The 13,396-nt window shown below is 35.6% G+C and overlaps 1 protein-coding gene across 2 annotated transcripts in view; it reads right to left on the reverse strand.

The window, feature by feature from the left end:
• Positions 1–13,396, reverse strand: part of LOC139812034 (serine-enriched protein) — a 43,509-nt gene that overhangs the window by 7,278 nt on the left and 22,835 nt on the right. For both annotated transcript variants that reach the window (XM_071776656.1, XM_071776655.1), the window contains exons 2-4: positions 6,663–6,876; positions 2,224–2,344; positions 1,414–1,579 (exon numbers count right to left, since the gene is read on the reverse strand). In XM_071776656.1, the coding sequence (XP_071632757.1) occupies positions 1,414–1,579; positions 2,224–2,344; positions 6,663–6,859 (484 nt within the window). In that variant the 5' untranslated portion in view covers positions 6,860–6,876. The remainder of the gene's footprint in view (positions 1–1,413; positions 1,580–2,223; positions 2,345–6,662; positions 6,877–13,396) is intronic.

Below are 13,396 nucleotides of genomic sequence, written 5' to 3' on the forward strand. Positions count from 1 at the left end.
CGTTTCACCGGCTCATTCGGCAGTGCGTCGCGGCTTGAAACCGCGATGCTACAGTGATTCCGATGCGATTGGCACACGAAGATGATTCTTAAGTTTCTTTGAATTAATTCGAAATCTCTCTCTCAAAGCCGAACTAATTTGGTCGATGAAATAATAACAAAAATGCTGACAAGATAGCATCAAAGATTGAGACACTTTAAAAATTAGATGTATCATATAAAAAATTGAATTTTATTATATTTCATATGCACTATTATATTTAATAGAAAATTTGTTACTAAAGTATATCACATCAATAGATAACGTCAATATGCGAAAGTTTTATCAAGCAAACTTACAATTAGATCACTGTCTAATTCTATCAATTAAAAACGTTTAGATTAGAAAGTATAGTTTATTCTGTAATTGCATTATAAATTGTAGTAAATTGTAATCTTTATAAGATCGTATGTACTTACATGAATTAATAATAATTGACAAAGATCGCGATCATTTTAGCATTATCCGTGGTCAATTGTTTTGTAAATCAAATAAGTTAATTGTATGTATAATACCTACTTGTAGGTCTGCAATAATATCGTATTTCTTACATAATGATGTGCATAGATCTGTTGAAATCTAGTATTTTTATCTTTTTATCTCGCTTTTTATATATTTATAATCGAGATTTTATTTTATCTATTATTTTATTTAAATAAAATAATAATTTATCATAGCGTTTATAAATATATTACTTAATAAAAATCATAATAATGTAACTTTTTATTATCTTTGTTTTTTGTACTTTTATTTTGTTTTGATTTGTTTTGATTTTACGATAAAACATGTATTTTTACGAAATATATCCCTTATAGAAATTTAATACTGCAAGTGATTTTTTGGCTAGTGATTAACCATTTAAAAGCACTATTAAAAGCACTATTAACAGTGCTTTTAATAGTGCTTTTAAGTGATTAATTACTAGCCAAAAAATCACTTACAGTATTAAATTTCTATAAGGGATGTTTTAAAGAATATTTTTTATTCTCTACTATGTTGATAATTCTATATTTGATTTAATAAATATAAATAATATGCAGTGTACAGAAAAAGAAATTTCCTTTTATTAAATAATATTTTATGATTATTTTAATTAATATATAAATTTTTATGCATTTTTAATTCATATTTCGTATTTTATATGATTAGAATAAATGCTGTGGATCTGTACCACGCTACCAGAAATAGACAGCAGAACGTGGCAGGTAGCAAGAAGGTATTTTTCGTTCGTTGCCGTGAGTAAAATTATTCCATACATTTTGCATATGCGTGAATTATGATAATAGAATTGAAAAGTCAAAAATGCACAACATGCGATACATAAATGTTTCTATCGCATATGCAAAACATAAATATACAGATCTTTAAATATACCTGGAACTCGTTCTTGGGCCTCCAAAGCGGCAGTTAAAAGTGCACACGCGTTTCCGGGACTTAAAGTAACAGACACGTGTTCCTCACAACTTCTCCAAAGTTCTTCTATACCAAGTTCTTGCGCCAGACCCAGCATTTCGAAAATTCCACTATCTTGTAGTATTATCTGCAATCAGTTAAAAGAAAATTTATGGTCACCATTATTTTATTTCAGTGTACAGTATAATAATAGACTTATAAAACTTTGTTACGAGATCTTATTATTTAAAATAGGTAAGATTTGGAAATATATATATTCTATGTGCCCAATAATATGCACAATAATTAAAACGTAACATCGAATTTTGAAAGATTCTATCAGAAAAAGAGAAAGGATTAATTGTTTCACAAAATATGTTAAAAATCATAAAATTTTATTGATTTTTGTATAAAGATAAAACTCTGTGAGGGAGCGTTAACAAGACAGTGTTACAAAATTATCTATATTTAATATACAGGGTGTCTGTGCACTCAATGGCAAAACTGGTGCAAGTGGCACATGAAAACAAGCCGAAAATGTTTAATAAACATATGTCCAAATCCAAAGGGTTTCGGCGTTATAGGCGCTATAAGTAGAAGTTGCTTTCGGAAGAAAACATAAATTGACGTAAATGTTGTTTTAATGTTCTTTATTCTGTTTAAAAGCTGTTGTACCAGTTTTGGCACTGACAATGAGTGCACAGACACTCTGTATGGATAATTTTGCATTTTTTAGATGTCTAATTTTGCTGACTGAATGTAAAACTATTAAATACCACAACTAATACTTACCATACCGGTGTAGATGTAACGAATAAACTGGCGGAATGTTTCCGGATGCGCGTGTGGCATTCGCACCGGTGTTGGATTACCGGCTGTGCCGATTCTCTTGGCGGCCGTGAAGTTCTTACATCTGCAAAATAATTTTTGACAATGTCTGTCGAAATGACATGTCGACATTTCGAATACAATCAACTCTATGTATGTTTTCTTAAAACAAATAACGCGTCTTTCCGCCATTGCTCTACATGTTACTTTTCACGCGACGTTTCACGTAACAAAAGGGCTTAATTGACTTCGTCATGAAACTGTCGAGACATACAAAACCGTGGTACAGCGCGGTAGAAGTGTGCTCTTCCCCTATCCTTAGAAATTAATGGCAACCTTCAGAAGCACCCTCACGCCTCGTGTCCCTCTGCGTTAGGATGGGAACAAGATAGTGGAGAATGCGTAGATCAAGAGAAACCCCATGTCGTCCATTAATTGTTCGATCTAGACCCTTCGAATGGTACGAGAAATTACGCGCTATTGGTGTAATAAACGCGAAAATATGCGTGGGATGTGACTGAAATTGGTCGCCAAACTTTGGCAGCATATTCTGCTCATCTTAAATTGAATAAAATCTATCTGAAGGATGCATTTCTGTAAGATGACGGCTTTGCCGATGTTTTTATTGTTATTTAAAACCAAAGATAGTTTTCCTCTAAATATGAATAGGCTATTTGAATTTTATGCTGGTAAATATTAAGCTTCTATTTTATTATCATTTTATCAATAATAAATTATGCGAAATTATGAGTCACACAAAGCAGACTCAATTTCAAATATTGTTATCGCATTTGTGTAAAATTTTCATACGATACACGAGTCAAATTTGTTTCACATTTGTTATCCTAATCGAGAAGCATAATATTGCAAGATAAATTGAAACGAGGGCTGACGCAACGTATAATTAAATAAAACTCGAATAAACGTCGTGCCTAGAAAAATACAGTCCGACTTAATAGTATCCTACTCGATATGTCGAATTGAAATTGGATTTAAGAGGTGGATGGTTTTCTAGTAACGAGAAAGAATGAGAAGTGAAGTTACAGGTTCCAGTCGACAGACGAGCGTAAATTGATTCGTTTTTCAATCGACTCAGACAGGCTTTGTTTTTATTCCGCGTAGTCTTAACAGCGTTAATTAGTTTTGCCAGACAGTCTTCTATAGAAAGAAAAAGAAACCAATGATAATTTATGCTTTCAATAACGACGCTTGAAAGTTAAATCCATTAATAGTCCTTATATTATTCTCCTTGCCTGTTATCCTGCGAGCACTCGTCACAAGCATTTTCTTTATGGAAGTTACCCCTCCCTATGCCATAATTTTTTTTTTTCACAAAGAGAGCTTTGTAAGATTATCTGGCTAACATTGATTTCAGATTTATCTTTTCAACTTTTTATTTTACGCGTATAAATTTATATCGTCCAGTTTAATATTCTTTCGCGATAAAAGATAAGCGATAAACCTGATTATTAAGAAATACAATTACGATCTAACTGATATATGCATACGAATTAATATGTATATATCATAACATATCATACTCACTGTAATGTATTAGTATTATACACGTATTGATATTATTTTTGTGTTAGCGAAAGAAAAATTATTCACCAAATGCAGGTTGCATATCATGTGACAATCAATTCATGTTACAAAAAACATCTATATAACTTGCTATTACTATTATAGAATAATATAATGAATATTTTCCTATCTAGAAATGCATCTATAAATCTATAATAATTGGAGAGCTACTCTTAAAAGAATTTAACAGGATTCTAAAGCGCCGAGCGATAGGGCAAAGTACATCGGCGCTTTCCATCGAATTAAAAAGAACTGTGTCAAAAGACACGTAGGCGAAACAGTCTTTGAAGTCTAGCGTGAACTAGAGAAGCACGCAAAATATATGAAACGTCTAGGTCGCGTGAAAAAACCAGAGATAAAGTGGATGAAAAGCGCGAAAATATAGCCGAGCGTTCCGGTCTCGGTTAAGCTGAGCGTTTTCGACGGACGTGGTAAAAGTTTCGAGCTCTTGACGCGAAACACGAGAGTGTTGACGATGCGTACGAAATCAGGGAAGGGTGAAACGATGTTTATCCAAGTAAGTTTTGTAAATCATGGTTTTACACCAGAAAATATCACGTAGGAAATTGTCCTTGTGCTAAAATTATAAAAAATTATTTTGTCATCTGGCGAACTAACCACTCATATATCTAAATGGATTATGAAGTTTTGCAATTTATCTAACATTTTTACATACAGTCGTGATCAATTGTAAACCTTGTAAATAGCTTCACTTTAGTACTCAGTCACAATTATTGAAATTAAAATTATTGTAATGTAATTGCCTAAACGCAATTATAGTGCTATAACATTTTTATAATCCTCTTCAAACAGATTGAAAATATAGTTATTCGTTTTGCAATATATCGTAATATATCGTAAAAACTCGCGCTTAAATGTTGACACGGATTTGCCCCGCTATCCGAAAGTAGAACGTTCCTATGAAACCTTTCGTAAGCTGAAATGGCGTAAAGCGAAGACGCAATTACCATTAATTTATACGGAATTTTCGTAAAAGCGAAAATCCTCCTCGGATTTCTTTCGAGAACGAAAACAGGTATTAATGTATTAGGTCTTTCGTAAAAGCGAAGCGGCTTAAAGCAAACTTTCGAAAAGCAAGGGATACCTGTATAGGATTTTAAGCATTTTTTATTCTGCCTATATTTGCGACTGTCATCCAGCTTTTTAATTCTATTTATAAATCGCTCATCCTCCGAAACTCCATCGAAGTAAAGATTACCCGAGACTTACCGGGAAGAACGGGGAAGGGTAATACGCGTGCTCTTAGAAAATTTTATTTCCACCTTTTCAGAGCCGCTACTCGTCGCGAACGGACGAATTCTCAAGTACGCGTCTCTTTATCACGATTTTCAATGCGGAAGAGCGTCGTAAAGAGTTTGAGCGCGCAGTAGCACGCATTGTCCATTCGTTTCGACCGCGGACATCTGTCACTAGCACGCGTAACTTAATTTTCCCAGGTTCATGTTGGCGGGCAGCCGAATCGAGAGAGAGAGAGAGAGAGAGAGAGAGAGAGAGAGAGAGAGAGAGAGAGGGGGGGAGCGAAAGAGGGAGGGGGAGAGAATAATGCTAAAGGGTGGAGATGACGGTGGAGATGACAAAGGTCCCGTCGTTACTTTCCGCGCCTGATATTAAAGGGATTCGTGGAAATGTCATAATTGACTTTACAATTAGCGCCGCCTTGTCTCACAGTGTGCCAACCCTTTGGACAAGTTCGTCTTCCCTCTAAATATCAACCGAATTGTCCTTACGAATCCGGACGAGAGAGAGACAAAGAGAGACAGACAGAGAGAGAGAGAGAGAGAGAGAGAGAGAGAGTTCGCTGAGGGATGAAAGTAGGGTTAGAGAAAAAGAGTGCTCTTTCTCGCTACCTAATTACAGCAGCCGATCGATCCCGTTTCGCCGTAACTATCTTCATAAACCGTAACAGGCTTAATTAAAATTCATCGCTAGCACGAATTCCGGCGCCTCGCGCCATTCGCGGAGGTTCAATAAGTCGCTGTTTCTTTCAACAGTCGTTTCTTTTTTTTCGCTTCTCTTATAATATTCCTTGCGAGTTACGAATGACAAGCTCTGTTCGTTTTATTTCGCGTGAAAGAAAAATACGTTTGCCGTGTTTTTCAATGAAAATAAAGTGACTTTAATATCTTACATTAATATTCCTATTTAATAATTGTTAACTAACGAGTCTTCTCACTCACTCTGAAGATCGTGTTTCTTCAGACAAATTATTTAATTTCATACTAAATTTAATTCCGTATAATACGTATATTCAAGTTGAATATTTTGTAATGCATATTCACAGTGGAAATATTTTCTTCACATCTGAAATTTGTACTTTAAAATCGCGATTCTCCCATGACAATTAATCACGTACTTTTATGATATTTAAACTCTCCGAGGAAATCTCGCTCGTAGCAATTCGGTCGATATAATAACGGGGAGATGTTATAATAAAAATTACCATTAACAATTAATCCAATGCCCACGGGGTATCACACCCATATTTTCACCGAAATAACCAATGACATCGTGGTTCGAATCGCTGACGGTATCGGAAATAACTGTGTTTGATATTGTGATTAAATAATAATTTTATCTCCATTTCTTGGAAGTTTCCACTTACACTAATCAAGATTTATTTTCCAACAAGTCTGCTAAATTTATATACCTTATTCGAGTTTCTCCGAAGTTATAAAAAATTCCATTCGTTAATTACGCAACACCGTAGGAATATCGCGCGAGATCATATTTTCTTCAAATTAAGAGTAAAATTAATGTTTAAGGGTAAAATTAATAAATAATTGCTCGTTAAGGCTAACCTGGCTTGAAGTATTATTCTGTGGGCATAAACAGGGGTCTCGTCCCTCCCTAGGAGGAACACGATATCAGCCGAGTCTTTATCCTCCGAGAGTCGCGCCAGATCCTCCAGCAGTCTTGGTACACCAGCCAATCCCGCCTCACCAGACATCCCGGCAGCACCTGCCGCCGCCGCAACGGCAACAGCTCTGGTTCCCATTGTTCTCGGGCTTGTCCCTGTACATACACAGACGATCGTTAATCAAAAGTGAATTAAGTAATCGGCTTGAATAATTAACAAAACAAATCCTACATAGTGCAAACTTGTCACCCTTGCCATAAATATTGATATGTGCAGATCCAACTTAATTCCTATATTAAAAGCATGGGGAATAATTATAATTTATTAAAAATTGAAATTTATGTGCTCTTAGAACAAAGATTCAATTATGCTATCTAAAAAATATTTCGCAACGTGACGGGAAAATAAAATGTATTTATAATTAATCATCTATGCTTTTTCTGAACCGATTCAGTCGTAAAAACGTAAACGAGGGACGTATTTGTTAAAGGGAGTACCCATTTATCATTTATTTCTTATTGCATCCCCCGTTGTCGGGAAAATCTTGTAATGGAAGACAACGCCAGCAATTTGCGATAATCCGAAATTAATAGGACTGCGAGGGCAGCAAGAAGTTGACAGTTTGCGCGCAACGGATGGCGACGCGTCCGGGCGGGAGTTTTTTTTTTACCCGAGTCGGTTGCACCGCGTCACGGACGCGGAAAATTCGCGGACGTTGGAGAAAAAGCGACAAAACCGATTAAGGTACAATCGGTGCTAATTGCGCCATTAATATTTGATTTGCACGAGCGCGCGCGCGTTTGTTGCACGGTTCATCCCGTCGATCGCGACTCGCAGCCAGGAGGTATTTTGCGTTACTGCGGTGTAGCGACGCCAATGGCGATCAGGCCTCCTGATTCCCTTTTAATTAGTTCGGGTTTTGTAGTTTTCGAATGCATCGGCCGTCGATTGTACCGCGACATGAGAGCTCGCAATCAGCGGCGATCATTACCCTCCCAGCGCGTCTCCCCATACCGCGTGCGTCGTATCGTATTCCAGGCAATGTGATTCGATTAAAATGTCATTGCCAGGGATGCTCTAACATCCGTCTCTGATGATGCTATAAAGAACTAATTAGCGTTTAGATCGTCACAGATAGGAGCTTGTGGTAATACTTATGCGTGTGAAATTGATCATTACTGCTTTTCGCAATAGACGCTCTTATGTTTAATATATGTATATGTTTCTCATCGATTTCAAACCATTGATAGGAATTAACTGCAGTGACGGTATATTAGATGTAATAATGAATCTTTACTCAAGATAACATTCTTTCATTTATAGATAATATAATCATAAATTTTATAGATTGTAGTGATTTAAATCTTCTATTTATATTTGCATGTATAAATTATAATTTACTGATATGATTTGCACGATGAAGATAATTAAAATGAAGAAAAATTTAAGATGAATTATTTAATAGGTACTATATTTTTTTATATCTAATAAATTTCAATAACACAAATCTATATCTATTATACATAGATTTCAATACGCAAGCATAGCTTGCTTAATTAAAATAATTTACAACAACAATTTAAGAGCAAATTGCTTATATCTTCGGAAGAACCTGTCAGAACGATATCAATTTCCAGTTTTCTATGTATTCAAAAATAGTTATTTCTTTTAAGATAAAAATATGTATGTGTAATTATAAGTACAATACATAATAAAACGACGTATATACAATTTCTCAAAAATTGTTGCAAAATACGTTCGATTATTGTCAAGCACTAATATTGATTTACGCATCAGTTCTTATGAACTAAATTGGGGTTTTATAAAAAATCACACACACGCGGAATATCAAGATCGTTTCGCTTCACTTAACAACCGCTATGATTACCGATGTGAAATCTTAACTGTAATTTGACGCGAGTAACACCTGCGGTAAAGAGGTTTGAACACAAAAACGTTTTATTTTAGGTTCGTACGTTCGAAAAATATATATCACGCGCCTGATGGAAACATTGGAAACCCTATATTGACATGTGATCACAAACACAAGTGGACACAAACACCGGTTACGAATCGATGATTACCTGTCATATTACGACACTATTATACAATCCAATAACAATGTTATTGATAGGATCCAAGAATTTCTTCGTTAAAATCGCTGAAAAATCCGACGCCGCGGGCAAGCATCGATGAATCGATCGGGTGACGGCGGTGACGCTTACCTTTGCGCACGACCGGATCAGTGAGACGCTTGTCAGGAGCACGAGAGGAACTAATTCCTAGCAGATCACATGGACGAGGCAATAGTCGAACCTTGCATCTCTTATCTCTTCTTCCGCCTGTCGTTTCGAAACGTTTCTGCTTCCGGTCTTCGTGATTTCGGGAAAATCGTCGCGACAAAAGAATCCTCGGATAAACTTTTATACCTTTCAAGACGAACTCGTTTTATGAGCGCTGGACCAGGTCCTCGCGCTCGACTATGCTGCCTCACGGGCAATCTCAGAGGCCGGTCGCTCTTTCTCTCTTTCTCTCTTCCCGCCTTCCGTCGTCTCTCCAGCTCAGTCGCACCGCGGCGGGTACCTATGCGGCTCCTTTTTCCGCCCGTGTTCACGATATCTCTATCTCACGGGAGAGAGACTTGTACTCCCGCAAGATCGCTGCTCCTTGGGCCCCGTTGTTGCCAGATCGTCCGTGAATCACACGGTCAAAAAGCGTTCGCAATGCTACATTCCCGTGAGCTACGGCTCTTCCGTCTCTTCGGGTTCCATCGCGTTTTTGCACTTTCTCGCGCAGGCGAGTTTAATAGACTCAATATTTTCAATTTAAAAATTAATTAGAAGCCATATTTCCAGAATGGTTAAGATTAGAAGAACAATTTACCGTACATACTAAATACTAAATCGCAAAGAATTCAATTCCGTCAAAAGATTCGATCGGCAATCGATTTGTAACCGCATTTCGTATCTTCTTAAAAGAAATTCCGTCTATCTCCGAATTTGAGATTCGGTGACAGGAAATACAGTTACGAATACCATTTCGGAAATGGCTTCGCATACTTTGCGGTTTTGCGGTGAAGGGATGGAACTTGTAAGCCGATGCGGTTCCGATACGGCTCAAACGAGAAAGATCGTTTTATTCATTTTTACCATCATGGCCATTCAACTTTCCTTCGATTTGGAACCAATTGCTCGAAACCGCGGAACTATACCTAGTGCTGTTATATCATCATCGTGATTTCAGAATTCTTACTCACTGAACAGTATAATTGAGATATAATACTTTCTTTTTTATTTCTTAAAACAGGGGGGATAGCTTATATTTATAAAAATTGTTAAAAGTTTGCGCGTTCCTTACATTTTAAAACAAATAATAACTGAAATAATGTGTAAAATAATAGATTATATGTAAAAAAAGAATCCATGATGTGACAATGCTGTTTGTTCTTTTTCTAATCTCCTTGCGCTTTCATTACGTGAGTCGTTGCTTTCTTTTCCTGCGAATCCGCATCAGGTACTGCAGGTGCAGCTACCGCTGTAACAGGTATAATATACAACAAACGGAAAGTCCCTGGAAGGTATATCGAAGAATATAAAGAACTGATCTTACCAGATCGGAAGAAATCATCGGTCGACGGTAAAGCAGGCTTAAAATTTTCACGATCCTCGATAGATGTCCAACATTGATCATTGATCGCATTGAATAGATCGTGCAATAAACATGGGTCGTTTTGCGATCGTTAATTTTATTAACACCAAGTGATTTACAATTAAGACGTCAGCTACATATTAAAACTAATCAACGATAACGAATAATTTTAGCGATCAAATATTGATGCAGAATTCACAGATTCTTATTTTTTAAATAATATAAATTTAATAGATATTTAAAAAATTTACTGATTACATGTATATTACAAAATATTCCACAACCATTATATGTATAATAACTTATACTGGAGATTAATTGGAATCAAAAATATTGATACAAAAATATCGGAATTGTACTATTTTTCGTGTTATAAACGGTCAAAGTTGATCAAATTATGTTGTCTGTAGTATTTGATTAATTAGTCCATTTAAAAAAAATCATTAAATCTTGTGTTATAAAAATGATATTTGTCTTTATTCTATGTCAAAAATGGAAATTATTTTAGTATTGTTTTTAGTATTGTATTATTCTTTCTTAATCTTTTTTTTATATCTAGAAGAATGAATTAAATTTTATGTTTTTAATAAATCAAAAAGTCACGTTAAATTGTCACGTTTTATTCTCATTAATATATCATATTTTTGATAAGTTGTCATTTTTTTATTCTAAAATTACGAAGAATTGCTTTATTGAAATTACGCAATTGTATTCTTCTCGAGATGTGAAAATTAAAATTTAAAAGAAAATAATATCAAATTTTAATTTAAATAAATATCTCTTCGATAAAAAGGGAGGCAAATTTTGTTCTTCAATTAAATAAAATTTGATGTACTATATAATAGCTCTTTCGAAATTGAGTTGTAATGTAAGAAACAGATTATTATTTACATGTAACAGAATCAACGCTTATCTTATTAGTAATGGTTTGTTACGACGGCAGTTGATACAAGTGCGGCCTTCGTTCCTTCGTACGTTATTGTATATACACACTATACACGAGCTCATCTTGCTACCATACGCACGATGAATCTCGAGCAGATAGGAGGTAGCGTAAGCCACTCCGTGTATCATCGCTTATTATGTCTCGAAACGCGATTGTTAGACCTGTACAAAAGTACAGGCAATAGGAACAGGGAATAACAGGCTACAGAAATAATCAAATTTCAACTTATAATAAAACTGAATCACTGTGATTGGTCCGATATATAGGCAATAGTGAACAGAAATCCAACGCGTCGGAAATTCTGTTCCTATTCCCTATTTCATATTCCATTGTACGTTGATACACAGTTTCTGTAAATTGAAATGTAGTTATTTCTGTGGCCTGTATTATTACCTGTTTCTATTGTACCTTTGTTCTAAATGATTACCAGCTTGCTTTTTATAAAATTTATACATCTATATAATCTATTTTGTAGTCAGTTTAATTAATCAATCCGAATCCCAACGGCTGATGCAACGGCTATAGTTATCAGATCAAATACTTCGCGCGATTTATTAGTTTAAAATAGATCGTATCGACAAGGAGATAGCAATTATAAACTGTCTCATCGCGATATTTACGGACGATAAATGCATTTCTGAGCTTACACTCGAATATACATCAAATCGCATTGTGCTTTGAAAGTCTCGCCAATTTTGCCTATTCATTTTTCTAATTTTATTACATTTTTCAGTCTTTTCTACTCCTATTTCATATATAATTTTTTAAAATTTAGTTGATTAGACCCAGCTTTATACGCGATCAAAGGTCCATAATTTTGATCGCATATAAAGCTATATAAGTTTAATCAACCAAATTTAAAAGAATTATATATGAAATAGGAATAGAAAAGACTGAAAAATATAATAAAATTAGAAATAGATCGATATCTCCAAATTTGCGGAAGTTAAAGCTTCCTCTATGAGAAAGCCAAGTGCAAATTTCTAATTTGCACAATTTTTGTACTATTTAATTATATGCGCCATCATAAAGAAAAATCTCTGTTTTTGCTACACCGTTATTTATTCTTTTTGATTAGCGAATTCCTATCGCCGACGCCGAGTACTAGCAAAAACAACAAACCAAGGCTGGATGTTATAGGCAAAATAACACTAAATAGTGCGGGAGTGATCTACTACGATTTCGGTCACGAAATATTGAGGAATACTTCCGGATATAAAAAACCAGGATACACTTATAAAAGAAGTTAATTTTTTTTTTGCACAAATTTATAGATTTCTTTGATAAGTGTATCCTGCTTTTTTATGTCCGGAAGTACATTCCTCAATATCTCGTGACCGAAATCGTAGTAGATCACTCCCGCACTATTTAGTGTTATTTCGCCTATAACATCCAGCCTTGGTTTGTTGTTTTTGCTAGTACATTTCATTCATTCTTTGGCTCAAACAGAATTTTTAAGAATTGTACATGCCGTCAGGCAGAACCCTGTGGACCAACGGCTTAACGCGTCTCTTTCCGAAAGACGGAGCCCAGTTTGTTCCGCACAAGGACCCCAATCTTGCACGGAGAACGCAGCTTTCGGAAAAAACTTTCCATGGCTCTAGTGGACTCGAACCTGGTTCCTCAGATTACGAGTCTGGCGCTCTACCACTAGACCACACTGCCGCGATGCCGCCAGTATCCATTCCGGTATCTGCCGGTAGTGCCGGTACACGTCGCATCCGAAGAGATGCGAATTCTCATTATCAGAGAAAGGAGCGCGACAATCGTTCTTCAAGTTTAGATTATAAAAAATGCGAAGTAATATTTGAGACACCGAATCGAGAGTGATCCAAACTGAGAATGTGATACACCGACCGTTTATTGACGATGAGACACGACACGAAAAACAGAATATTCGGCGTGTACATCTATTTTACGTGAGTTGAATATTTTATAACGACAACGAATCGTCTGGTATATGACGTACGATATTTGTTTTCTCGTCGCACGGTGTATTTGGTATACACGTGATCACCTTGTTTACGTGCATACGGTGAGAGTGGTGAGACTCACTCGACCAGCCAGTCGGCAACATAAGC

The sequence above is a fragment of the Temnothorax longispinosus genome, chromosome 4 (assembly GCF_030848805.1).
Source record: "Temnothorax longispinosus isolate EJ_2023e chromosome 4, Tlon_JGU_v1, whole genome shotgun sequence".
Taxonomy (NCBI): Eukaryota; Metazoa; Arthropoda; class Insecta; order Hymenoptera; family Formicidae; genus Temnothorax; species Temnothorax longispinosus.